Source organism: Anastrepha ludens, chromosome 5 (genome assembly GCF_028408465.1).
Source record: "Anastrepha ludens isolate Willacy chromosome 5, idAnaLude1.1, whole genome shotgun sequence".
Taxonomy (NCBI): domain Eukaryota; kingdom Metazoa; phylum Arthropoda; class Insecta; order Diptera; family Tephritidae; genus Anastrepha; species Anastrepha ludens.
Genome location: NC_071501.1, coordinates 109,012,596 through 109,040,522, shown reverse-complemented (window position 1 = coordinate 109,040,522; position 27,927 = coordinate 109,012,596). Strand labels below are relative to the sequence as shown.

At 38.1% G+C, this 27,927-nt stretch overlaps 1 protein-coding gene across 1 annotated transcript in view; it reads right to left on the bottom strand.

Moving 5' to 3' along the window:
* Positions 1-27,388, bottom strand: part of LOC128864837 (E3 ubiquitin-protein ligase TRIM9) — a 66,549-nt gene extending 39,161 nt beyond the window's left edge. The window contains exons 1-7 of the mRNA XM_054104594.1: positions 27,338-27,388; positions 27,137-27,283; positions 18,427-18,522; positions 17,364-17,495; positions 13,938-14,039; positions 13,478-13,637; positions 3,268-3,300 (exon numbers count right to left, since the gene is read on the bottom strand). Of these exons, the coding sequence (XP_053960569.1) occupies positions 3,268-3,300; positions 13,478-13,637; positions 13,938-14,039; positions 17,364-17,495; positions 18,427-18,522; positions 27,137-27,283; positions 27,338-27,388 (721 nt within the window). The remainder of the gene's footprint in view (positions 1-3,267; positions 3,301-13,477; positions 13,638-13,937; positions 14,040-17,363; positions 17,496-18,426; positions 18,523-27,136; positions 27,284-27,337) is intronic.
* Positions 27,389-27,927: the final 539 nt, after the last annotated feature.

The following is a 27,927-nucleotide window of genomic DNA, read 5'->3' as shown; positions in this document are numbered from 1 at the left end:
AAGATAGACTCTCAGCGGAAAGTCTCAAAGTTAGTGAATTGAACACAAGTTATTGAATGCCGGTATAAAAAACAACTAGCAAGTACAGCACTCAGACCACATTAAGTCCATTGTCACTGAAGTCGGGTTCCCTCTTTAACTTTCTTTGAATCTGCCAGACCTCCGAATAAATCCGAGTAGATCTTGTGATGCCAAGGTGGCCGCTTCTTAACACATCAAAAAATCTTTTATCCACAAACTAAAATATTTTCACCGATTATTTTTTCTGCTGTATGTAGCTCAATGCATGCCAAAACCAATGAAAAAGGTAAGGACTTAAAAATGTATACCTGCTATACTTAAAAACGAATTATAAATGTGGCGCATTTGCCACATATATAGGGGTCCAGCCTTTTTTTCGCTTTCGTCCTATTCGAGGATCCCTTTAAAAGCCTATATCCATAAATCTATAGAAAACTAGATTTAAGGAAGCTACCTGGAAGTTTCAGTCGTTGGCTATAATAGAAAAATGTTAAGTTCACGTCAGTTCTGGCCAGACCCGGGTGACCAACGGAGAATTGAAAAGTGGATGGTAATTTTCAAATACGGAAAAATATTGAATAACAAAAATTAAAAATATAGTTACAGTGTATCACTAAAGTAAGTATGCACCATGATTAACAGCTGAATATGTGAATTTATTCCCAAAATAATTCGACATATTTTTATCAAATGTAGGTATGTAATTGCTATGCAGAATCCCTAACAAGAATATAAAAGACACGATGCCGACATATTGTTCCGTTATCTTGTCTGGCGTCATTACGTAGGAAACGGTAAAAATCATATAACAAAAGTATGTATGCAGTTCGCAAATTTGTGTATTTCGTTAGTCTTTATGTGATTTATTTGCGACAAAAACCATCAAATTTGTTTCGTTGTGTAAGCGCGAATTATTTTTAAAGTTATAAAGTGAATTCAAGCTAAAATTTTGGTCATGGCTCGTTGAGGCAAAGAACTTTCACAAGATATGGAGGATTTAATAATAAAATTGTACAAAGATAATAAAAGGAAACACGGTACAAAAAATTATTGAAAAATTTAAAAGAGAAGGTAATAGCAAGAACCAACCAAGAACTGGTCGCCCGAAAATTTTCACGGAGCAGGAACGCAGGATAATTGTACGAAAGGTACAGAAAAACCCCAAAACGAGTGCCCCTAAAATACAGGCTGAAATGGAAAAAGAAACTGGCAAGACTTCTAACCCCCAAACCATTCGTCGTGCTTTGTATACTGCTGGTTTCCATGGTCGGTACATCCGTAAAAAGCCGTTTATAAATACTACTAACAGAAAGAAAAGACTTGAATTTGTAAAACTGCACGAAACCAAAGACCAAAACTTTTGGAATACCATTATTTTCTCTGACGAGAGTAAATTTAATATTTTTTGGTTCCGACGGACGAGAAAAAGTATGGAGAAAAGTAAATTCAGAGCTCGATCCTCAAAACATGACCGGCACAGTTAAACATGGTGGCGGTTCAATAATGGTGTGGGGTTGTATGGCGGCTTCTGGTGTAGGAAATCTGGTTGTGATTGAAGGGATAATGGACAAAACTGTTTATCTCAACATTTTGAAGGATAATTTGAAGCAAAGTGCATTAAAATTGGGGCTTGAGCGATCATTTGTCTTCCAACAGGACAATGACCCCAAGCATACTGTTCTAGTTGTGAGAGAATGGCTGCTGTATAACACACCAAAGCAATTAAAAACACCACCTCAATCGCCAGATTTCAATGTCATTGAACATTTGTGGGAACATCTTGACAGACAAATAAGGAAATATAAAATAAATGGCTAAGATGACCTAAAGAAAGCACTTATGGAGGAATGGGGAAAGATTCCAACTTCTGTGACCTGGTAAACTCTATGTCATCGCGGTTAAAAGCTGTCAAAAAGAGTAAAGGCTATCCAACGAAATATTAACAGTTTATTATAATTTTAAAAATTGTTCTTGAATTCGGTTTTTGATTGAATGCATACTTATTTTTGTGATGTGATTTTAAGACTTTTTTCATATTAAGCCGATCTGGCTAAAACAAGAATTACTTTTATATTATTTTTTGTTGTAAATATGTATATAAGACTTTGAAAAATAAATAAAATTGTATTTTGTTTTCGTAGTGTTACTTTTGAGTTTTATTTCTTTTGTACCATGGTGAAATCATCGCTGCATACTTACTTTAGTGATACACTGTAAGTAATTTTTATAAATATATCAAGTTTACGGGGTTGTATTAAGAAAAAGTATATTGTGTTGTTTGCTGTATCCGAGAAAACATGCCTTAAGTAAGTAGATATTTTAAGTAGTGACGCTGGGAAATATCTGCGTTGGGTAATGTAATCAAAGTGGAAAATCGTATCAGTACAAAAATATGGCATCAGCGGTTCGAGATTATGATAATAAATACATAGAGGAATGGACCAGGATATAAAAAATGTAATAAAAAATATGGGAATAAATACAAAGAAGAACGGACAATAATACAAAAATTACACAAAAGTTTTAAGGAAAAATAAACAAACGACACGAAATGAAGACATCGAGAAAGCATTAGCAACCAACACCAAACGAAAAAGCATCAAGAAGAAGCACCAAACCATAAATTAAATTAATCAAAGATTATCAAAGTAAGCAGATTTTCAAGAATTTTCCAAATATTTAGTAGAGGTCAACACAAAAGCTTATGTTCAAAAACAAAAAAAAATTAAGAGCCACAAAAAGCCAAAACAACAGCAAGAAAAAGCAGGTCTACGCATATAAAAGTAAGCAAGTGTGTGTAGGTACTTTTTGTTGTTATCGTTGGAAAGAGTGTTGACAACAATGACAGAGATGGTAGTGATAACGTAGGCGACATTGACGGTGATGAAAATGATGATGAGGTGTCGGTATTGGTCTTGGTGTTGGTAGTTGTGGTAGTGAAGGTATTATTGTTGGTGGATGATGTGTTGATGGCATTATTGGTTAGGTGCGTGAAGATGGGTATACAATTATTGTGAAATCTGGATGAAATGGATTTTGGTAGTGTTGCAGTATGCATGAATTTAGTTGGTATGGTTTTTGTTGTGACTGTTGTTGTTGCTGTAGTTGCGGTATTATCGTTTGTGCCAGCTGTGGCTACAATTGCGGTTGGAGGCGCAGTCGCAGTTACTGTTGTTATTGTTTTTGTTGTCGTTGTCGCATGATTATTTGTTTTTATTGTTGTGATTACGGGTAACAACATCTCACCTGCTGGTAATCTTTCTTCTCCATCTTTGACGGCTATTTTTGGGCGCATTTCGAAATTTTCAAGTATTTCAACAATTCGTTTCGTTTTTGCGGTTGTCATTGCATGGATGCATAGGATTGGTGGTGCATCAATGCGTGTGCGTGTGTGTATGCGTGTATTTTCATAGATGCACGTTGAAATGAGATTATTTTTTAATTGTCAGTGGTAAGTGATATGGGTAAGCATAAATATTTTCCCCAAATATCAATTGAGGCAAATTATTCGATTATTCAATTTTTCGTTGGTTGTTGAGTCACAATTCATGATGGGTTGGATGTTGGATGTTGCGCATAGGTTTGGTAGCAATACATTTTTTTTATTTTCGATTTTTGTGTGCAAGAGAAAGAGAGAGCAAAACAGACACAATTATGTAGATTACATTTGTATATTTTTCGTATTTAAAACCACTTACACATATACATACAAACGAACAAAAAAAATGTTAAATGCATTTACATATACCTGAATACGATTTCACCTACGTACAATAAATTAAGAAACAATTAGTATATTTTAATAGCAAAGCGCCGCGTTGAAACCATTTCGCCCCAAACAATTGCACTTCAAGCCGCCGAGGGCTCTCCACAAAAAAGTCTCAAATTTCCGATAAAGTGTTTGCATGCACACACATAAAAGTACACTTGTGTTCACATTTATAGCAGTGCGACTTTCTTGACTTTTTTTTATTTAGCTTTTTAATGTTTTTTGAGATTTTTTTTTATCAATTTTTTTTTATAATTTTTATTTTTTTTTAATACTTTTTTTATAATCTTTTTATTTAGCTTTTTATTGTTTTTTGAGATTTTTTCGTAATTTTTTTTATAATTTTTATTTTAATTTTTTTTGTTTATAATTTTTTTTATAATTTTATTTTACATGTTTTTGTTTTATCAATTTGTTTTTTTATTTTTTTATTTTATTTTTTAATTTCTTTTTTAATTTTTTACTTTTTGTTTTTGTAGAAATTAGCTTATATTACATCAAAAACCATGTAACTCAGAATTTCAAACTTTTTACAGAATTAAGAAAAATTCAATAAATTTTCATCAACATTTGAAACTCTTTAATTGGAATTAAAAAAAAAAAAATGGAGTGGATCGAATTTTGGTATGAAAAAACCTAGTTTGAAGTGGCTCAAAAATCGCTTTTGTAGGTGGGTAAAATTGGCGGCCGCCGTAGCCGAATGGGTTGGTGCGTGATTACCATTCGGAATTCACCGAGAGGTCGTTAGTTCGAATCTCGGTGAAGGCAAAATTAATAAAAACATTTTTCTAATAGCGGTCGCCCCTCGGCAGGCAATGGCAAACCTCCGAGTGTATTTCTGCCATGAAAAAGCTCCTCATAAAAATATCTGCCGTTCGGAGTCGGCTTGAAACTGTAGGTCCCTCCATTTGTGGAACAACATCAAGACGCACACCACAAATAGGAGGAGGAGCTCGGCCAAACACCTAACAGAAGTGTACGCGCCAATTATTTATTTTATTTAGGTGGGTAAAATTGCAAGAGCGCCACAGGCTCACTTCAAGTAGCACTTACGTGCCGTTTTGATACCATAATGTAGACCATTACCTGTGCAAAGAAAAATTTTTGGGAAGAGAAAACCTTCTACAGCCATCCAGTGCTGTTGATGTAGTGGAGGAGAGAGAAGGGATCTAGGCTGGAGAATTTCTTCAAGTCATCCCCAAAGGGTACGCTAAGGAATCTCAAGCGCCTAGCCGCCAGAGCCGGGCAGTGGCAGAGAAAGCGTTCCACAGTCTTTTTCTCTGTAGGGTCCCCACAGGTTCTGAAAATCGCTTTGATTTTTGACAATTTTTTTCTAAAAAAAAAACTCGTCCACATTTGAACCTCTTTAATTAGAATTAAAAAAAAATCGAGTAGGCAGTTTAATATTACATTGAATTTTAGTATAAAAAATTCTAGTTTGAAGTGGCTCAAGAATCGCTTTGATTTTTGACATTTTTTTTCTAAAAAAAAATTCATAAACATTTGAAACATTTTAGTGAAATTTTTTAGAAAATTTTTCAGTACATAATTTTATATTATAGCCCAATCAATTTTAATATAAAAAATTCTACTTTGAAAAAGTTTGAAATTCGCGTTGATTTTTGACATTTTTTTCCTCATGGTGTTGCACATTTTCTTCCCGTTAAAAAAATTTTTAGTATTCCTTATATGGAAAAAAATGCATAACAGCGTCAAAGTTTTGACTATTTACTTTTTTTTTTGGTTTTGAAACTTAAATTTTTTTGTTTTTTTGAAATTAAAATTTTTTTTTTTTTGTGAAATATAGCTCTTAGTACATCAAAAACCACTTTACAGTTTCAAACTTTGTATAAAATTAAAAAAAATTCAACAAATTTGTATCAACAATTCCAACTTCGTAATCAGAATTTTTATACAAATGTTGGGTAAGCAAATTAATAGTTCATTTCATTTTAGTATAAAAAATTCTAATTTGAGGTTGCTCGAAAATCGCGTAGACTTTTGACTAGTTTTTTCTTGACGGTGGTGGGCAATTTTTTTCATATAAAAAAAGAAGAAAATGCATAACGCCGTCAATGTGACTTTTTGCCAAATTATGATTATTTATTCATTCTTTATTTAATTTTATTTAATTTTTTGAAGTTTTTTTAAATTTGTTTATTGTATTTTATTATTTTATTTTTATTTTTTGTATATTACATTAAAAACCATATAACTTATAGATTTCAACTTTGTACAAAGTCTAAAAAAATTCAACTAATTTTCCTTCCCGATTCCCCGGTTTCTATTTAGAACCTCAAGAAAAATGTTTGATATGCAGTTTATAGCCCATTGAATGCTGGCATAGAAAGTGTAAGTTTCAAATGACTTAAAAATTCTCTTGAGTTTTGGGCATTTTTTTACTGACGCTCTTTTCCAATTTCTTCACATAAAAAAATTGTAAAGCATTCGTAATATGGATGAAAACGCACCGGGAACAAAAAAAGTCTTCAAAAATCTGAACGAATTTGAAGCCACTTGAAACTTGCACTTTGTTATACCAAAATTGAATGGGCTACAAAACTGCGTACCCAATTTTTTTTTTTTAATTCTGACTAAATAGTTTGAAATTTTTGTAAATTTTTTACATAGTTAGAAACTACAAATTATATGATTTTTATTGTAGTATAAATAATATTTTTATAAAAAATAAAATAATATAAAAATTAAAATACCAAAACGGCAAAAAACAAAAACTAGATACTCCAAACGTCAATATATGTCACGCTGCTATTATTCCGAACACAGGTGTACATATGCATGTAGGCACTCATACACAAACACACTTAACAAGCGCATGTGTACGTACATTTAAAATGGATACGAGTCAATTGGAAACACTTTCAAAACAATCAAATTTTGTTGAAAAGTGTTAAGTGGCCGTGGTGATTTGTAGTGGCACAGCTGCCATATGCAGCCGAAACCTCTACCGCTGTCTCACCGCTTGCGGCAAGCCTGCGCTAAACTACCTCAAATTCGTATGGTATGTGGCAATGTGTGACACTTCACACTCGTCAAGGCTGTGCAGCACTTCAATGTCGTCGCCCCTAGTGCGCGTAGGGATGGGTGAGGGTGTGTGCGCTGTATTTCACGCTGTAATGGAGCTGTGATTGCATTCACAAAATGTGCGTTAAATCACTCGAAAGTACGAAAGTACTTTCATTTCATAGTTTTATTTGTTATTGGATTATTGGCAGTTGATTGTTTTATTTTTCATGCACCAATACATATTCGTCGATTTGTTCAGTCGGATATGTGCAATATTGCCTTTCAGCCAACCATGAAATTTCTAAAATATGTTTGGTAAATTACCGTTCCGTATACCCTGCTCAAGGAATTAGTACCGGTCTAAATTTTACTAGTGAACCAAAATATGTTCATATGTGTTGGTTTGTTGTAAAACCCACACATTTTGCACCCAAACCAAATGACGAGTTAATATACGAAAATAGTTCGGGAACTGAGCTGTTAAATGGAGAGAGGACATCCCAACAATTCCAGAAAGTGAAAGGCCTTTGTGAAGTGTTTGCCTTTGGAAATTCTAGAAACAGACAGCCATTGTCCTATGAAATTTTGAATGCATAAAGGTCAAATTATTCAAGTGAAACTTCTTAGGCGTCGATGGACGAGCGAGAATGGAGAGTAAAATTTCAAGGGCATCCAACGTTTTGAGCATTTTCATTCCGCGAGAGAGAAAAAAGATATACCTTAGAAGAAAAGAAGAGAGAGAGCTATACCTTATATATGTTTATCTCAGATACTCTTTACGCTATTTTTCCTAAGTTTTTCCTTGTGGTTGCTAATTTATAGTGAGAAATAACACTGCCTCCTTTTTGGCGCTTGTTTGTTGGTGACAATTTGTAGGAAATATATTTTTGGTGCCTACTTTTTGCCGTTATATTTCCTTGGTGCCTACTGTTTGGGTGGTTTTTTGGTCCAAATTTTTTTGGCGTTTTTTTGGTGCACACTTTTTGGCGCTTATTTCCGTTTCCTGGCTATAGCTTGTCGTACTATAAAGTGTACATAAAAGTCCATTCCGGCGTCGGATTTATTGGTCGCAAGGCCAGTATTTCGTGCCGTTGCTGCGGTCCTGGAATCGCTGCGTTTGTGCGGGTGATAAACGCTCGGAGTAGTGCACGTTGTTGCCACGGTTTGTGCCCAGCGTTTACCTACACCGGTGGACCCTTCTCCGTGTTTTGTAAATTTTGTCTATTTGTATTCTCTGGAAATGTTGTGAATTTATTTATATATATATTCTTTCTCTCTCTCATTCTCTCTCGAGTCTCTCTCATTCTCTCTCGGCCTCTCTCTCTCATTCTCTCTCGAGTCTCTCTCATTCTCTCTCGGGTCTCTCTCTCTCTCATTCTCTCTCGAGTCTCCCTCATTCTCTCTCGGGCCTCTCCCTCTTTCTTTGTCTGCCTTGAAAGTTTCACTTCTGTTATGTGTACTTTTTTTAATATTTAGTACAAATATTATCTCAGAAATAAAAGACTGAGTGAAGTAATAGCCTTGACAGACTGATTCTGATTAAAATTGTAGTGTAACAGACGGTTGTTACGCGGATTAGTGAATAGCTGATTTGGTTATTGGATAGTTTAGTCAGTAAAAGATGGACCGCAGATAACAAATACAGGTACCCGGATACTCAGAAATAATTATTTTCATATAATTTCAAACTTCAGTTTAATTGCAAAAAAATCTTAAATTGCAGTTTCTCAAACTGCTCCGAAATATCAAAACAATTAATGTAGTTTCGAACTTCTTAGTGCAAACTAGCAGCATTGTATCGAGTCTTTCTTGTTCTTCTCTTTAAAAGTTTCATTACTTTTCATTCACAATAGATATTAACTCCCATTTTTCGGCAAAGTTGCCATCGAAAATTCCTCTAATCCGCCTAAGCTATGAGAATTCAGTCTGCCTGCCAATCTGCATTAGTTCCACTTAATTCCTGAGCTAATTCCGAATTAAGTCATTAATCCTAATTAGCGGAGATTTCATCTGATTCTGACTATAAATCCCCCTTGGGATAATGAGCAAAACCTCGACGAGGTGTCACAACTAAGCTCCGAAAATTTAGTAATAATTTGACACCTGGTAGGTAACATATGTATCTTCTGGAGAGAGACTACACTGCTTTAGTTCCATATTTCAAGTTTCAAGGAGTTAGTATATTTTGGCCTTAGGTTTAGTGCAAAGGATTTCAAAAGCAATTTTTTAGTGGCATCATGAAAATGAGTGACATAAAAAAAAGGTGCCGAAACCAGTTTGCGAGCATTAGTTGTTTCTTACTCAGAGTGACGCCGGAGTTTATTTGAGTCGGTTAGTCAATGAAGCTGAAACTTAGATATTTGAATATGATCCCGAGACCTGTAAGTAAAATCAGCAATGGGTGGAAGAGGTTGGTGAGCGGTCAACCAACCAATGTTGATCCCTCTTTCGATAGAGGTTTTTTTTTAATCATTTGTTATTTTGACAGTAGCAGCTCTTTGTCGCCAAACTCTTGGAAGAATGTCAGTATCATATCTCTGCGGAATGAAATGAAACTTCATGTTTCAATTACGTTTTGGAATATTGCAAACTTATTTGCAAAGCCAATGTTGTATGGCCCAAACAGGCGCTTTTTTGAAAAAAAGTTAAAATCATATTTTCCGACGAAGCGTATTTTCATCTCGGCGGCGATGTTAGCAAGCAAAACTGTCGCATCCGGGGATCATGAAACCCGCACGTAATCATCAAGAAGCCAACTCAACCTCAGAGAGTAAAAGTTTGATACGGTGGCTTCATTGACCCATTTTTCTTGGAAAATTTTCCTGGAAACGCCAGCAACGGTTAGCGCTGTAAAGATATGATAAAAACAAAGAAAATGTAGGCATGGACCTGGAAAATCGCAGCCTCAAACAGAATAGTGGGCCATGTCACACAGCTCGTGCCACAATCGATCTTTTGCTCGCGGTAATAGTGTTAACAGTCGTCTCGGCGATGCCAATTGGCCACCTCGGAACTGCGATTTGTTACCGTTGAACATTTTTTAGTGGCGAGCAGGAAAGTATGGATGCTATGTGAACAATCCTCTAACGATTCTGTCGGTTAAGGCGAATATCAAGCAACCAGAGCAAGAGATAGAGACAGAAACCGTCACCAAGGTCTTGGGAAAACTGTGCCTATAGGAAACGCTGCTGTGAAACCAGCCGAGGTAGCCACATGCATGAAATCAGATCAGTTCCAAAAAATTATTTTTTATTTAAATCATTGCACGGATAACTCTTTAAAAATTCCCGTCGGTTAGAAAATAACTCAAAACAGTTCTATGTTAGCGTTCTGGAGCAGCTGCAGATAGTTTTTGGACAAATAAGCATTACAAGACTGCCTCAACATCCTTAAGATGAAACTTAACTTCAGATGATTACCAAGAGTGCTTCCAATGGACCGACGTGGGCATTATTAGACCAGAGAACGGCTGTTAGGATGGCCAATAGTAACATTTTTCTCATGAACTGATCTTCTTGCATTTTATTGGCGTATTCCCAGAACTTGGAAGGCTCGTTCCATATGCAAATGTCAACGCAAGTTGGTGAAAGTTCCTGATCGCCATTTACTTGGGAGTGGTAATTTTTCTGTATATGGTCCAAGCAGCTCACATATTTTCAGTATCTTCTGGGTAGCTTCCGAACATCTGTTTGAGAGCGAGAAAGTGAAACAACCCAGGATATTTGGTTCATATCCCATATCTAGCAATGTCACCCTCCGGTGGCCTTAACAGACGCACTGTTAGTTCTGCCTTATCCAAACTGAATAAAGAAGCAACGCGAATGGGTCTGGTGGTGAACGACGACAAATCGAAGTACCTCCTGCCCTGAAACCAACAGTCGGTGCTCTCGCGCATCGGCACCCACTTCACTGCTGACAGATATGATTTTGAGTTTGTAAGAGACTTCGTTTATCTAGGAACCAGCAGCCGATAACAATGCCAGCCTTGAAATCTAACGTAGAATCTCTCTTGCCAACAAGTGCTACTTTGGACTCAGTAGGCAACTTAGTAGTAAAGCCCTCTCTCGACGAACCAAACTAACACTTTACAAGGCACTCATCATGCCCGTCCTAACATATGGCGCAGAAGCGTGGACGATGACAACATCCGATGAGGCATCACTTGGAGTGTTTGAGAGAAAGATTCTGCGCAAGATTTTTGGACCATTGCATGTTGGCAACAGACGATGAAACGATGAGCTGTATGAGCTTTACGACGACATAGACATAGCGCAGCGAATAAAGATCCAGCGGCTACGTTGGCTGGGCCATGTCGTCTGAATGGATACAAACGCTCCGGCTTTGAAAGTATTCGATGCGGTACCAGCTGGTGGTAGCAGAGGAAGAGGAAGGCCTCCTCTGCGTTGGAAAGATCAGGTGGAGAAGGACTTGGCCTCACTTGGTGCGTCCAATTGGCGCCGGTTAGCACGAGAAAGAAACGACTGGCGCGCTTTGTTAAACGCGCTCAAAATCACGTACGCGGTTTGTGCACCAATCAAGAAGAAAATTAATTTCCAGAACTTAATGGCAACACTTCAAAGTGGTGCAGACAGAACCCTATATTAAATGGGAATTTTATTTGAACTTTGTTTGGAGATTAACTGTCCGAGTGATTAACTGTCCGCTATGAGACGTGAATAAGTCGTAGACCCGATTAAAACAAATTGTTTCTTTTCGATCATAGGCTTGGAGGACGCAGTATAAATATCTTTGTGACTCACAAGCATCTCACTCTGCAGTAGTAATGTTACCATACTTTCAAAAATGTTTGTACATACCTTCAAATGCTGTATGAAGGTGAATGCGATAAGTTTTAAATTTGTTAGCAATTACTTCAGTTAATAGGATTCTGGTGCATTTTAAATACAAGATAAATAAGTACTTTTAGAACTATTTTTTCAAATTTATTTTGCAAACTACGCTAATATTTTAATATTATTAATGAATAATATTTAGTAAAAATATAATAGGTCTATTTATAAGTTCGTGCGGTTTTACAACAGATGGCGTAACTTGATTATTATTCCATCGATCCACATTTCCAAACATTCATTGGAGAGCTACTGTCGTAAGGCACAAACGTCAGTATAAGTTTTTTATTTGAAGCGTAAACAACAATATTTTTACCACACTTGAAAATGTCGAATTTCGTGCCAAATAATGTGTTTTTGCGGGGAATTCTTCTTCATTATTTTAATATGAAGAAAAAAGCAGCCGAAAGTCATCGTATCTTGGTGGAAGTTTATGGTGAGCATGCTCTATCTGAGCGAACGTGGCAGAAGTGGTTTGCACGCTTTAAAAGTGGTGATTTTGGCTTGGAAGACGAAGAACGCGAGGGTGCGCCGCCAAAGTTCATGGATACCGAATTGGAGGAATTGCTCGATCAAGATCCGGCTCAAACGCAAGAAGAGGTTGCAAAAACTTTAGGAGTTGATCAATCAACCATTTCCAAACGTTTAAAAGCCATGGGAATGATCCGAAAGGTAGGCCATTGGGTGCCGTATGAATTGAAGCCAAGAGACGTTGAACGCCGTTTTATGGCATGCGAACAACTGCTTCAACGGCACAAAAGAAAGGGTTTTTTGCATCGAATTGTGACTGGCGATGAAAAGTGGGTCCATTACGACAATCCAAAACGTCGGGCAACGTATGGATACCCTGGCCATGCTTCAACATCGACGTCGGCGCAGAATATTCATGGCCTGAAGGTTATGCTGTGTATCTGGTGGGACCAGCTGGGTGTTGTGTATTATGAGCTACTGAAACCGAATGAAACGATTACGGGGGATGTCTACCGACGACAATTGATGCGTTTGAGCCGAGCACTGCGAGAAAAACGGCCGCAATACGCCGATAGACACGACAAAGTTATTTTGCAACATGACAATGCTCGGCCACATGTTGCACAAGTGGTCAAAACATACTTAGAAACGCTCAAATGGGATGTCCTACCCCACCCGCCGTATAGTCCAGACCTTGCGCCATCCGATTACTATCTCTTCCGATCGATGCAACATGGCCTGGCTGACCAGCACTTCCGTAATTACGATGAAGTCAAAAAATGGATCGATTCGTGGATTGCGGCAAAACCGACCGAATTTTTCACAAAGGGAATCCGTGAATTGCCAGAAAGATGGGAAAAAGTAGTAGTAAGCGATGGACAATATTTTGAATATTAAATTTGTAACCATTTTACGTCAATAAAGTTTCAAATTTCGAAAAAAAACCGCACGAACTTATTCATAGTCCTATTAAATAAATTTGGTTATTCAAATATTCCTCATAATTCTAGTTAATACAGTTAATTAGCGCTTACATAACCATGAAATAACTAGCAAATGCTCGCGGCACATAGCAGTTCATACAAATATTACGAATACCTAACTATTTTTATATAATATAATATACGAATATTGTATACAGGGTGTCCCAAAGCGGGACACTTCACATTTAAGTCTCGCGCAGCAAAGTTAAAAATAATTTTAGACCAAGAAATTTCGGGCTAAAATAATATAGCATTCAATTTCGGAACACCCTGTATATAAGTACTAGCCACTATCTATGTATATACACATACACTTATTATTACCACTGTAATTTATTTTTCAACTTTCCACTCACCTTTCATCTGTATAAAATTCAAATTATCAATGGCACGCACCAGCGCAGCATCGTCTAGCGTCAAGTCGACAATTGGCGAAACACGTGGAGCCGCATTTGTCACTTCCTGATGCCAGGTCATGTCCGTATTGGCAACGCGATTAATCAACATGGAGCCGACCTGTGGGAATGAGTGCATTAGAGTGGGCAGTGCAAGAGCGCTTAATTAGAAATACTCTGTATGCGAGAGACAAAGTGTGAAAGGGAGCAGCAAACCGTTGGAGAATACGCGCGCTCAATGCCGCAGTACTCGTTAATGTGGAAATGAATCTAAGTAGGTAAGTATGTGCAGAAAGACAAAATCTCTACTACATACAAAGCTACATACACACATATACGTATGTGTAGATAAATACATACATACATACAAACATTTCTTACATAATTTAGGAGCTACTAATTAGTCGCCTATTCTACTTACTTGTAAAAAGGCAGCACTGTCTGTCTCTTTCAGCGCCTCAATACAGAATTGTATTAGTCCAGTGGTTTGTTGCAACTTGCCCGTGCAATTTGATTGTTGATCCTATGTAGAAAATGGAGAAAATAGAGGAATGAGAAATTGGAATAAAGTGAATAGATTTTACTTCAAAGATGGTAATTCTGCATGTACATATACGAGTACATATGTATGTACTTGTGAGCTTATATTTTTTACAAAAAGTTCATTTACTCCTTTTTAAGTCTCTTAACAACCCATTAGATATCTACCAGCATCCATTATTGTAAGCCTCGTACATATACATGCACAGTGGCGGACATAAAATCATGCCCGGCTGCGCAAAAAATTTCTTTAGAGAAAAAAATGTTGGCGTACAGTGTTTCAATCTCTTACAAAGATGAGGTAAAATTACATGGAAAGCTCAGAAAATATTATTATTTAGATATGACTAATTTTTCTTTAGAGAAATTAGAAAAAAAAAATCCCCTTACAAAGATGAGGTAAAATTACAATACTCAGTAAATATTATTCTTTAGGTTTGGCTAATTTGGGCTCGTCCATAGCAAGAATGAAAAAAATATATGTAAACGAGCTGCTACGTCGCTGGCTAGCGCAATTTAAAGTTTTCCGTATATTACTATGCTATCTTCACATTACGCCAAATTCTGAAAAAAAACCATAAAAAAGATAATAACATAACTTTTCATCTCTTTCTCGATTATAAAGCTGCTTTCGATAACCCGATAAGGGATTGCCTATACGCCACAATGTCGGAATTCAGTATTCCCGCAAAATTGATTCGACTTTGCAAAACGACATTGAGCAACACGTCCATCTCTCTCAAGGTAGGAAAATACTTCTCCGAACCTTTCAACACCGAGCGAGGTTTCAGACAAGGCGATCCGCTGTCGTGCGACCTCTTCAACTTCCTCATGGAAGGGGTACTGCGGAGAGTCGGTGTTCATCGAAATGGCATTATTTTCACCAAAAGTGACATTGACATCATACGTTTTCGATCCAGCATTTCAGCAGACAACTCTACCTTTGAAATTGCCAAAGAATTCATATAGCTTGACACCGCCGTCACAACTACAAATGATGTCAGCCTGAAGATACACCAACGAATCGCGCTTACTAATAGGTATTAGTATGGTCTCAGTAAGCAAATGTGTAGCAGCTACCTCTCTCGCCCGTCTAAACTAGCACTCTACAAGACGTTCATCTTGCCCGTGCTACTCTAACTATGGCGCTGAAGCATGGGTTGTGTCGCAGACAGATGTAGCAGCTCTTGGGGTATTCGAGAGCGAGAGAGATACTTCGGAAAACCTTCGGCCCTCTTCGTGTTGGCGATAACTACTACCGCCGAAAGAACCACAAGCTGTATGAGCTCTACAACAATGTGGACATAGTGAAGTGCATCAATATTCAATACGCTGACTAAGCCACGACGAGCGTATGAAAGCTCCAGCAAAGAAGGTGTTCGGATGGCAAGTTAGAGGACAATGACTTAGGAGAAGAAACATAACCACAATACGGTTTCTTTTGATCTTCACAAAAAGTAAGTAAAATCGTCAAAAATCGTTGAAAGGTAAGCCATAGATTTCTTGCTAAGTATAACTTCCAAGCGCCAGAATATCCACCTCTTTCTTCAGTTCTAGCGCCCTGAATTAATAAATGGACTGCATACTGAATGAGCTGATAGATCAATAATTTCAATGAAAAATGACATCAAAGAAGGATTGTGGCGATAGAGAAGTGGTGTATATTGAAGCTGAGCTTAACAATGGGACTCTGTGGCCACCAAGTGAAGTGTTGATAAATGAGCAACTCTTTTGATTTAAACTAACCTTAAATAAGATTTTAATTACTGTCTGGATCTAGTCATCTTACCTAAATTCCAGAGAGGTAATAAAAATACATCTCGTTCATCACAAATTTATTTATGTATTTCTTTATTTCTTGTATTTCCATCAAACTTAGTTGCTTATACCATTTGGATATTTTTAACACGGTAACTTGTGACATTTTGCAAATTTCCTACATCCTAAGGAAATAATCGTGAAGATAATTGGCACGACTTCTTTCTAGTGCAGCACATTCACAGAGGAGGCGTTGTACCGACTCAATTTCTTCTTCATCTTCGCAACTTCTGCAGAGGCTCCATTGTGAGGTACACCCATTCCACTGCCTATGGTGCCAGTAGTGCAGTGACACGTTATAATACAGGGTTTGATTGAAAAGTAATGAGCCTTCCCGCGCGGAGCGTCTGCCAAGCGATCAACTGAATCGGCTAGTGGGGGAAAATGATCGTTGGACCTTCCGCTGGCAACAGCGGTGCAGTCAACATCGCTACGCGCGTGAAAGCTGTTTTAAAAGTGTGTTAGGATTTTGCAGTGGCGAAAATGCAGCGATCGTTGGAGCAACGTTACTCGATCAAATTTTGCGTAAAGCTAAACAAACCAAGTACCGAAACCATTGGGCTACTCAAGGAGGCTTACGGGGACCAATCCCTGTCCAGTGCCCAGATAAAACTGTGGCACAAGTCGTTCAGGGAAGGCCGGGAGGACATCGAAGACGAACAGCGATCTGAAAGACCTTCGACGACGCAAACAGACGAAAATATGAACCGGGTTCGTGAATTTTTGAACATTGACCGTCGTGCTAGTCTACGTGAGATCAGTGAAGAGTTAAATTTAACTTATTCTTGTTCCCGCGCCTGAAAAAAAAGCTGAAGGGGAGGCGTTTCGATTCCATCGAGGCGATCCAAAAAACTGTGACAGCCGAATTGAACGCGATTCCGGCGGATGAGTTTAAAAAATGTTTCATGCAGTGTAGGGACCGCTGCCAACGGTGTATTGACTCTCAAGGGTCCTATTTTGAAGAATATTAGTTGTATAAGCCAAAAGGTTTAATAAAACTGCTTAAAAAAATAAGGCTCATTTCTTTTCAATTAACCCCTGTACCTGTAGTTGATCTGTTGAATCCTACCTATTAAATTTCAAGTAAAACTATGCTGCCCAAACTTCTTCGGAACAGTGTTTTTAAAGTGGACGTTAAAATAAAAAGTTACTTAATTTGTACCAACATTTTCTAAAAAACTAAATAAATTAAAATTTTTTTTTGGAATGTCTTATTTACTGATATTTCGCCATCAAGTGTGTATATAGACGGCATTTATTTAAAAAAAAACCAATTTTTTTTCAGCTCAGAGAGTTAAAACTGCCACCATTAGCCCATAAATTCGACAAAAAAATTGCTAGCTTGGGCTTAAAAATATGATTTCTTGGAAGCCAATTATTTTCTCATACAGTTCCACTTTTATGCCCGCTTCTGTATCATCACGCCATTCTTACCCACAAATACTTTCATAACTGCATGTAAAATTTTATTTCATTCATCCGCACTCACCTTTAATATTCTGATTTTTGTATCCTTATCCATGCGTATGGCCTCGAGTAGATATTCACGACGGTCGTGTATTGCTTGTATTAAGGCTTCACATTGTGCTGTCACCAGTCTCTCGAATTCCATGCAAGACTCCTTTGATGCCAACCAAGAGCAGAAAAGAAAGCAAAGAAGAGCAAAAATGTGAGTACGGTATGACAGGCGGTGCAAGAAAAAAAACTAAGGATTTAATTAGAATTAAAGGAGTAGATGCATTTTAAGCCAAACAACAAAGTTTTTGTTTTCTTATTTCATTAATTCTGCTACTCTATTCAGCTCCTGTGTGTTTTTTTCTTTTTGTTCCTTTTCGATGGTTTTTTTTTTGCTTTTTTTTTTTTGTTTTGTTTTTGTACCTCGCAGCTTAGATTAACTCACGCCCAGCGTTAAGGTAAACACGGAAATTTTTAAATTTTTCATAACTCCTTCACGTCGTGTAGTTTGTCTTTGTCGAAATGCGCTGCCCGGAAAAGTTGACGGCTGGCAAAGGGCTGGCTGCGCTTAGCTTGGAGTGGCAGCAGTAGCAAATGCGCAATTAAAAAAGTTCTGCCATAAATAGCGCTGCGCATTTTTTATGCACGCCAATTTAATGTAACTTGCGTGGTTTTCTTAATGAAAGTGCGCTAAAGGAATTTCGGTTTAGCGTTAATGGCCCTTCTTGATAATAAAAAATTAGAAGAAAAAACAAATTAAAAAACATTGATATTAAATGCAGCAACCAACTCGCTTTTCATACACTTGGCAACTTGTAACTGTCGCGCCAAAGTGCCCTCAAGCAGTTCATGCTTTCATTATTTCCTACCAAAGACACCAAAGAATTTGAAAAATTAAAACAAGAATTGGAAAAAGTAACTGTTGCCGCGTTCATTTATCGCCCGAATTTTTTTTATCATTTTTATTTCTTTTTACTTTTTTCTTATACAAAATTTTATAGCCATAGTTTGGCTTAAGTAACTCTCTCCCCCTCCACTACTTAAACTAGTAACATTTCCCCTTTTTGGGATGCTTTTCGCCTCAAGCGCTCACTTACCGTCACTTTGTCACTCATGCCTTTTAATCGCTGTATAAATTCTGTGGTGGAACGTGCCTTCTCTGACAACTGCTGCAAATTATGCGAGAGTTCCGTCTGCAAATAAAATGATAAGAGAAAGAAAAGTTATTAGTTAGTGTATGAAGGCGTGTGTGTGTGTGTAAAGCGGAAGCACGTTGCAGAGATGAGCATCATAAAAAAGAGTAGGGGTATTCTCGTTGAGCTCGTATTTTGAACTCGAGTATTTCCTTCTGGTACAACTATCACTTACAGAGTAGCAGTAAACTTGGCGATTTGTATGAAAATCAGCTGTTCGCTGTTCACTGACATTTAAAGTTTTTCGCTGTGATGACGCATAGCAGGACACTAATAATATTTCCTTTAATTCTTAAGACTTTTTTCATGGCAGAGAAAAAAATGCGAGAGTGCGAGAAAGAATTGCATATCAGCAGTAACAAAACCGTATTTACCAGTCTAACCAAAATAAACTAAAAGGTGTGAATGTCCGATCTACAAAAATTACTGAATTTCAACTAAAAAACTGTTCTGGAATGAAACTAAAGTCCAAAATGAGCGGCCTTCGCTATATATAACAGGGGTCACTGGTCACTGTATTAATGCTAGGAAAGAATTATTCTTTTTTTTTTTTCTTTCTGCAGCACTCAGACATTAATTAAGTCCATTTTACTACACTTGGATTCCCTTTTAATTTTCTTTAAATCTACCCTATCTCCGAAGAAATCTGAGTAGATCTTGTGGTGTCAAGGAGCCAAGATGGTCGCTTTTTAGCACATCAGTGCCAAAGACCTCAAACCTGATTCGAGCGAAGGCGGGGCAGACACACAGGAAGTGGTCCGCCGTCTCATCCTCCTCATCACAAGCTGGACAGAGTACACTGTCTGAGATGCCCAACCTTTCCATGTGCTTCGCCCACAGAAAGTGGCTCGCCATCAGTCCAACCAGCCGTCTACACTCCCCTCTGCTTAATGACAGAAGGGTTTGCGACAGTTGATCGGACATGACAGGTAACATCAGTTTAGTCCATCTGCGGCCTCTTTCAGCCTGCCAAGCTCGCTTGTGGGTGGTAGTTACCCATTTGCTAACCGTGGCTGTGATGGCCGCAGAAGGGAGTGGCAAAACGGGCTCTTGGTGAACTTTGATATCTGCCCTTAGAGCTACCTTCAGTGCTACTCTTACCACTCTATTTGTTTTTTTTTTTTTTTTAGTAACAGCGTAAACCAATTTTTGTCGAAGAAGCAGATAGCAAAAGCGTAAACTCAGGTTCTTCTGTGTCACCCAATCTGCTCTGAAGGCCTTAGAAACCGCTCGCAATTCATCAAACATGGTTCAAGAATGCAAAAGGTTGCTACACTCCGTTGGAAGCTGGAAAGAGCTTAGAATAGATACCGGAACACTGTGGTGTTCTAAGCTACAAAATGTTTGGCAAAGTGTTTGGAGCGTCCAATTAAGCTGGAGCAGGTTTTAGGGCCTCAGATAATGGGAAGACTCAGAAACATAAAGGATTTCGTTGATAAAGCTCATAAGAGCCATAGGTGCAGTATTAATACCTGCAAAACAACCAAGTGCTTCTTTAATAGGACTGCCTTCGTGAAAACTGGCAGAAATGTTAACTACGAACCCTGATGGGACTAATTACGAAACACAATTCATAGGGGCGACATATCACCTCAGGCACCGTCGAAGATTCAATGTCTTCATCTTGTTTGAAGGACAAGACAGAGCATTTGATCCGCTACTGTCTGGCTTTCGACTTAGATGCTTCACTTTTGGGTCGAATGTACTGAGGATGGACGGGTCATATTCACTTTCACCCGACAAACTGCTAAGATTTTTTATAAATTTGAAAAGATTGCAGAGAAGTAATTAATCCCCACGCCATCTTTGAGCCCCTCTCTAGAACTTAAGTCCTTAGGGCAATATCGCTTGAATGCTTGGAAAATTTCCGGTCATCCATAATTTCATTCCACTCCAATTCTAAATCATAAATAGACTAAAGAAACGAATTGTTAGACAGCAAAGCAAATCTGGCTTAAAGTCAATGAAAAAAGTACAAATCGCTAATGGATTTTAATCGATTCTCCGTCATTTCAATAGTCGGTACATTAAAATACTTTACCGTAAGAAGATTGATTTCAGATCCAACATTTTCGGTTGCAGCTGTAAAGACGAGAAAAAGGCTGAGAGTGTTGCACACTACCCCTGTCACTGTCCAGCTTTGGCTAAGATGCGATGCAGAAACTTCTCTAAGTACTTTTGCGACCACCTTGAAGACCCAGGTTCCTAAACTTTCACAACTTGCTGCATTTCATAAGCCAAACACAATAGTTTCAATTTGAAGGGAAGGTAAAAGAAAAGGGTGTTATCCCTTTAGTGCTACTTTAATGCTCCTAAATTTCTTTAGTGAACCGCATAGGCCCTGTATAAGGTAGAAGTATGGAACTGGAAACCAAGACCAACTGGAATACACATGTTCTTGAAAGAAAACTCCAAACCCTGTACTAGTATACGGATAGGTTGTAAAAACCAGAAGATATAGACCGTGGGATTTATGGCAAGATAAAGCCTTCTGTGCCAGTGGGTAGTTTTCCTCACATCTTCCAAACGAAACAGATTTTTTTTGGTGGATGAGGCAGGGTTCAGGGTAAGGGCCTTCGCACTTACACCAAACATCGTCTACTGCGTCGAGTGTTGTGGCCACTAAAACAATCCCTTCTCTCCTTCTGGCTCCCTACTAATAGGATTTGAGGTCATAGCACCGAACACATCAAAGAAGTGCTAAACGACGAAGAGCTAAGCTACGAGATCAAGTTGGTACTAAACTGTTGGTCGACGCCAGACTGACTCCTTAATGGGAGGATATAAGCAAATGAGATTTAAACATATCTTTAGCGTCCCTAAGGACAAACAACCAATGCTTATTGTCATTCTCATGGACCACTGCAGGTTAAGTAGCCATCTGCACAGACTCGGGATACGGTTCACTAACTACTGTCGTTTCTGCGAAAAAAGCTCCTAAAACTCCAACAAACCTTCTTATCGAATGCGATTCCATAGATTAAAGAAGGAGTAGACATCTCGACTGAGTACAACTGGAAGAAGGGCACCATTGCTCAGCCCAACCCAGCTCCATCTTAGGTTATTTAAGGGAACTGGGTTTGGATTGGGCACTGTGATGAGTAGAGCGCACAAAAGATCTTTTGATTAATATCTTAAAGTGCTTTTTGCTTTTATTTTCTATTCTAAGAATCAACGAAATTGTTGTGAATACCCCCAGCACACATAGACGTCGGTTTTAGTGTCGCGCACAAAAATGTCAACAGTGAAAAATTGCGAAAGGCGAAATAATGAAGCGCTAAGTGCAGTTGAGCTTTTGCAGCTTGCGCTAGCTTTAACAATAAAATTTTATACATTTATATGAGAGTAGGAAAAAAAACAAAAAAAATAAACGAAATAAAATAGGAGACAGTGAAGTGACTTTGAGCGGCCACCACTGCAGCTAAGGATGAGAACACAAAATTTACTTTTCACAATTTTGCGTTTCACATTTATTTTCATTTTTAAATACTTTCTCAGCTTCCTGCCAGTACTTACAGGCAGTGGCCTGCGGGTAATTTTGAAAAAACCACATTTTGAAAAATAAATTTCTGTTAGTGACTGGCTTAGCACTGCAGTTACTTCTAGTATACTTTAGGTGCTTTTGTACAGATGAAATTTGCGGTTTTCATTTGTTGGAAATCCAAGAGAAATTTTGCCGCAAACTATTTGCAGAAGGTGATTAAAATTTTGTAAGGAGTCAGCCAGCAGTAAGAAATAAATCTTAAATTTTACAATGCGAAGAGGTAAGAAAAAGAAATATAAAAATTAATGAACTGATAAATAACTACTGTGGTTACTTAGAGGCCATTTTCGGTAGTCAAGTGCAATGCTCAAGGATGCAAACTGAAAGTGGTAACATTGGTGGAGTTAAATTTGAAGAAATAAAGAGAAAAAATGTTCAGAAAGCAATATGGAAATTTTGGGGGAAAAGGACGAAATACTAAAGTGAATTAAATGTTTAACTTTTGGGAAAATATCACAAAACAGCTAAAGCATTCAGGGGGCGTTTCAGTGAAGAAGGGCGCGTAATAACTGGCCTACTCTGATATTAACCATATGAAATGGGGCTCAATCGCATGAACTCTCAGGCGTTCGAGCAACAAATATTACTAACAGCTTTTTACAGCCCTCCCAGACACCAATTAAAATCTGAAGATTAGGTACCTCTCATCGAAAGATACAAAGGACGATTTATTATAGGAGGTGATTTTAACCCTACGCACAAACATTGGCGGTCTAGGCTTACAACGACAGAAGGGCGCGAAATGTTTAAAGCCATAAGGCACAAAGGTTGCGAAATAATTTCAACTGGCGAGCCAACATATTGGCTTTCAAACACCAACAAAGTACCTGATTTGATTGACTTTTTTATCTTCAAAAATATTCCTTCAATTCATCTTTCTGTTTCCGAAGGCTTCGATCTGAACTCTGACCACTCACCGATCATTTTAGAAATATCAGGAAATGTGGTATTAAATAAAACGTCTCCTCGTCTATTTAATCACTTCACCGACTGACAATACTTCCAGTTGCAATTAGAAGCTGTAGTGGTAGATACCGAACGTATCCTCACCATTGATGATCTTGATGATGCCGTGCTTCAATTCACGCAAATAATTTAAAACGCAGCATGGAACAGTACGCCCCAGCGAGATGTCACATCAAAAAAGAAAAAACACCCATCATATAGCACGATGCTGATAAAAAAAAACGAGAACTTAGACGTCGTTGACAGCAACCCAGATATCCTGAGGACGAATTGAAGCTCAAACAAACAACAAAACAAATACACATTCATATTCACACATTCAAAAACGATAATTTCAATCGATTTCTTAAGAACCTCACAACTGATAAATCCACAGACTACTCCTTATGGAAGGCAGCAAAGTCATTTAATCGTCCGATAAAACACAAAACACCTATCAAAATAAACGATACCCAATGGGCAAAAACCAATGAGCAAAAAACAAATTTATTTGCAGAGAATATTCGTAAAACCTTCTCTGCCAAATTGGATTGAAAGTGATGTCAGCATTGAACCTGTTAGTAGCGAAGAAGTAATGAGCGAAATTTCAAAACTGCAGAGATTCTTTAGAGATTACTCAATAATTTTGCTACTTGTCTGTCTCAATTGATCAATTTGTGTTTTTTGTTAAAATATGTTCCTGTGTACTGGAAGACAGCAAAAGTAATTATGATTCTGAAAGCCGGAAAATCACCAAATGATGTGTCTTCATACCGACCAATTTCCCTGCTCCCAATGCTGTCCAAACTTTTTGAACGACTGTTACTGACTCGAATGTTGCCGATTACAGAAAACAGAAGAGTTATTAAACGCACCAATTTGGCTTTCGAAAAAATCACTATACAATCGACCAATTTCACAGGGTTGTTAGAACCATAGAGTGTGCGATAGAGGAAAATAAAGTTTGCGCAGCGGTGATTCTTGACGCCTTGCAGGCATTTGACAATATTTGGCATACGGGCTTACTCCACAAACTGAAATTGATTTTGCCCAGGAATTATTGCGAAATCATTTCTTCCTACCTTGATGGCAGATACTTTCGTGTCAGACTTGACAACGCCTATTCTTCATTGCAAAACGCAAGCGCGGGGGTACGTCAAGGAAGCATCCTAGGTCTTTTCCTGTACCTCTTGCAAACGCATGACTTACCGGTTCACGAGCAACACGTTACTGTAACCTTTGCAGATGACACGGCTATCCTAGTAGTTGGAGAATTAATCGAGACTACAACGACGAAATAGTAATCAGCGGTGAATTCTATTCCAGCATGGACAAAAAAATGGCGTATCAAACTAAATAATTCAAAATCAGTACACATTGCATTCGGCCTGAAAAAATACATTTTACAAGCCAGTCTACGTAAACAGCGTAAATATATCGTACGTCAACGAGGCAAAACATCTTGGAATAACCCTTGATGCTAAACTGCGTTGGAAAGCGAATGTGAAGAAAAAGCATAAAGGCTGGAATTAAAAACAAAAAACCTTCTTTATCTTATTGGTAGACACTCTATTCTGTCAACGAACAACCAACTACTGCTATGTAATCAAATACTTAAATACTCTGGACGTATGGCATTCAGCTATGGGGATTCTCAAGCGAATCTTGCATGACTATTATCCAACGCTTCCAAAATAAAGTGTTGCGCAACATCGTCAATGCTCCATACTATGTGAGAATTCTCGACCTTCATCGTGTCTTGGTATGCTGCTCGTCACTGACGTGGCGAAAAAGTATGCCATGACTCACAGACAACGTTTAAGTGCACATGACAACGCTGAAGCATTGGCTTTGCTCATCGTCGACGGCTCAAGACCAGATGGGCACCCAGTAGCAGCTGTACCTTATATATTTATACATTCATAATGAATTTATGAATATTGAGGCATCTTGGTTTTTCCTTTTCTAATATATATATTTGTTCAATAAAAATTGGTCGTTAGTATTTTTATTTAGTTGTACTAGTTGTAATTTCTAACAAAATTTTGTTAATACTTTAAGATGCGTTAATAACAAAAAAAAATTAAAAAAAAACTACATAAAGAGTTCAAATTTTACTTAGCTACACAAAAACAATTCTTATAAACTGAAGAACTTTAATCAAGCTTTTAGCTTCAGTTTCAAAAGATTTTTTTTTTCAATTTAATTTCATTATTTTGCTTCGATATCTCAAATTTACTACAATCAGAAGCTAAAAAAATCTTTTCTTCTTAATATACAAAAAAATCCTAGAATTCCTAATTAATTTTTTGTATTGCTTCAAATTGAGTTGGAATTTTTTATAAAATTAAAAAATAATAAAAATATTTAACTAAAAATAAAAAATAAAAATGTATAAAAAAATGTATATGAAAAAATATATCAGTTTTTTTTTTGATATTTTAATTTTTTCACTCTTATCTGAAATTTTAGAAAACCTGTAATTTGTGAAATGCCATATTGATATCACTATACTAATAAAAAATATGTAATAAAAAAATTTTACAAAAGCAAAATCTAAAATATAAAAATGTATAAAAAACTGAATAAAAAAAAGTATACAAACAAAAAAATTATAAGAAATTTTTTTTTTATATTTTAATTTTTTCGTTCAAATCTGAAATTCTGGAAAAACTGTAATTTGTGATATGCCCTAATTTAAAAAAAAACTATCACTATACTTAACCATACAACCGCAATTTTATGAAAAACTATGTCCATCTGTAGGTTAGGTTAGGTTAGGTAGTGATGGTTGCCCAGAGATTGGGGCCCACTTGGACGAAAAAGTTTGGTTCATCCTTTGTGATACCATTGCAAGAGGGGGAAAAGAGGTGAAGGAAAAGGACGATAGGACGAAAGGGAAAGGGGTGGGGAGGGTTGAGTGTTTGTGGACTAAGAACGGTGACTACAGGTAGTCTGCGGTTGTGTTAACCTCTTTCTGCTGCTGATGAAGTTCATCAGATTTTTGTTATCAACACCTGCTATATCAGCAGGCGCAGAAAAGAAGCGAGAACCAAGATGCTTGAATCTTAGTCCCGCGAAAGCTGGGCAGCTAAAGAGCAGGTGCTGAGATGATTCCACCTCATCCTCTATACAGCTAACGCAAAAAGGACTCGAAGTAATTCCGAGTTTCACGGCATGTATACCTCGCGAACAGTGCCCCGTGCGGATGCCCACGAAATTTGAGAGATGACATTTTGTCATCCCCAGGATATCCCTCGAACGCCTCCTATCCAAACGTGGCCAGAAGGACTTCGCGACCCTACACCTTCGTGTACTTGCCCAGCGCTCGCTGAGTTGGTGCAGAGCTCATCCTTCCAGCAGTAGAGCGCAGGATGTCAAGGGGATCCCGATCCTTTCCTTTCGCGGGCACACTGCTTCACAGGTCCCTTGTCTGGCCAGCTCGTCGGCTTCGCAGTTTCCTGCAATGTCACTGCGACCAGGTACCCAAATTATCTTTAGGTCGAAGAATTCTGATGCAATGGAGAGTGAGACCAGGCATTCCCTGACCAGCTTCGAATGCACCATAATAGAGCCTAGGGCCCTAATAGCCGCTTGGCTATCGGAGTAGCCTTAGTGTACCATATGTCTAGTGTACCGTATCCGTTTCCACGACAGTCGGTTCTACGTTACCGAAACGAATCGGATTTATATCCGGTCAAGGACTGCCACTCCATCAGCATTCCCCGTATGTAAGTATGGGGAATGTTTATGCTGTCACAACAAAAACAACAACAACATTTTTCACAGGAGTCTAACCGTTCAGCCAAGTTCTTAGAGTTGTTCCAATTTGCGTTTTACTGTAGAAAAATAGAAATAATTAAAATTCAGGCATTTCATACCCAAAATAATAATTTTTGCGCCTTTAAAAAATTTTTAGTAAAGTTGACGAGGCTGCCGATCGCCAACTCCCAGTACTAATTCCGAACTCCAGTGCACACATGTTGCACCACTTCGATTGATTTATTACCATGTTACAACACGTCAATAATGCTTCCACAACTACATACACAGATACTCGAAGTTGTTTCAGCAGCCGACGGAAGAGTGGAGTTCGAGTAGTAAATATTTACAAACAAAACAAACAAAGGGCGGAAAACCCGTGTCGCCGTTGCTGCTGCTACAACTGCCACTGTCACTGCCGGTGTTGATGCCACCGGTGCGCGCCGGTAAGACGAAAGCAAATAGACAACAACACAAACGACAGTCAACCGCCGCGCGCAAACCAATAAGCTAGCAGTCAGTCAGAGTCTTGTAAACAGTTATTCAACACATGTACACGCATACATAGACAGTTATAGAGTAAGCGCCGCCAGCACAAATATCACTCTGCCACATGCTTACGCGATGTATGTGGCGGGTAGAGCATGAGGTGCCTGCTTTTGTTGCCACGGCTACCAACAGACGTGTTATAGATGAGCGCAATGGCAAACAAGAGACAGTCGGCAGTCAGTCAGGCAGTCAGTCAGCCGGGCAGGCTGGCAGGGGCCCTAAGCCTTCGCTGCGAATGCAGCGGTCATAGGAATGAAAGTTTGGAATTTACTTCATTTAATTTGAATAGGTCGTGTGGCAGACAACAACAAGAGCAAGTATGTAAGTAAGCAAACGGACGCAAGCGATTGTGAGGTAACGAATACTCCATGAGTGTATCTATGCATGTATGGGTGTGCGCGTGTGTGTGTGTAGGGAATGATTTCAGCAGCTGTCATAGAGTGGAAAACAACGTTAAATGCCAGCTATGAAAGCCGTTGAAAGGTACGCAGCCACGCGGATGGGTAACCACCACCCACCAACCACCAACCAACATCCGAACGCCCAGCAAGTGGCAGGACGTATAAGCAACCTGCGAAATGGAGCTAAAACTGTAACTGGCATTC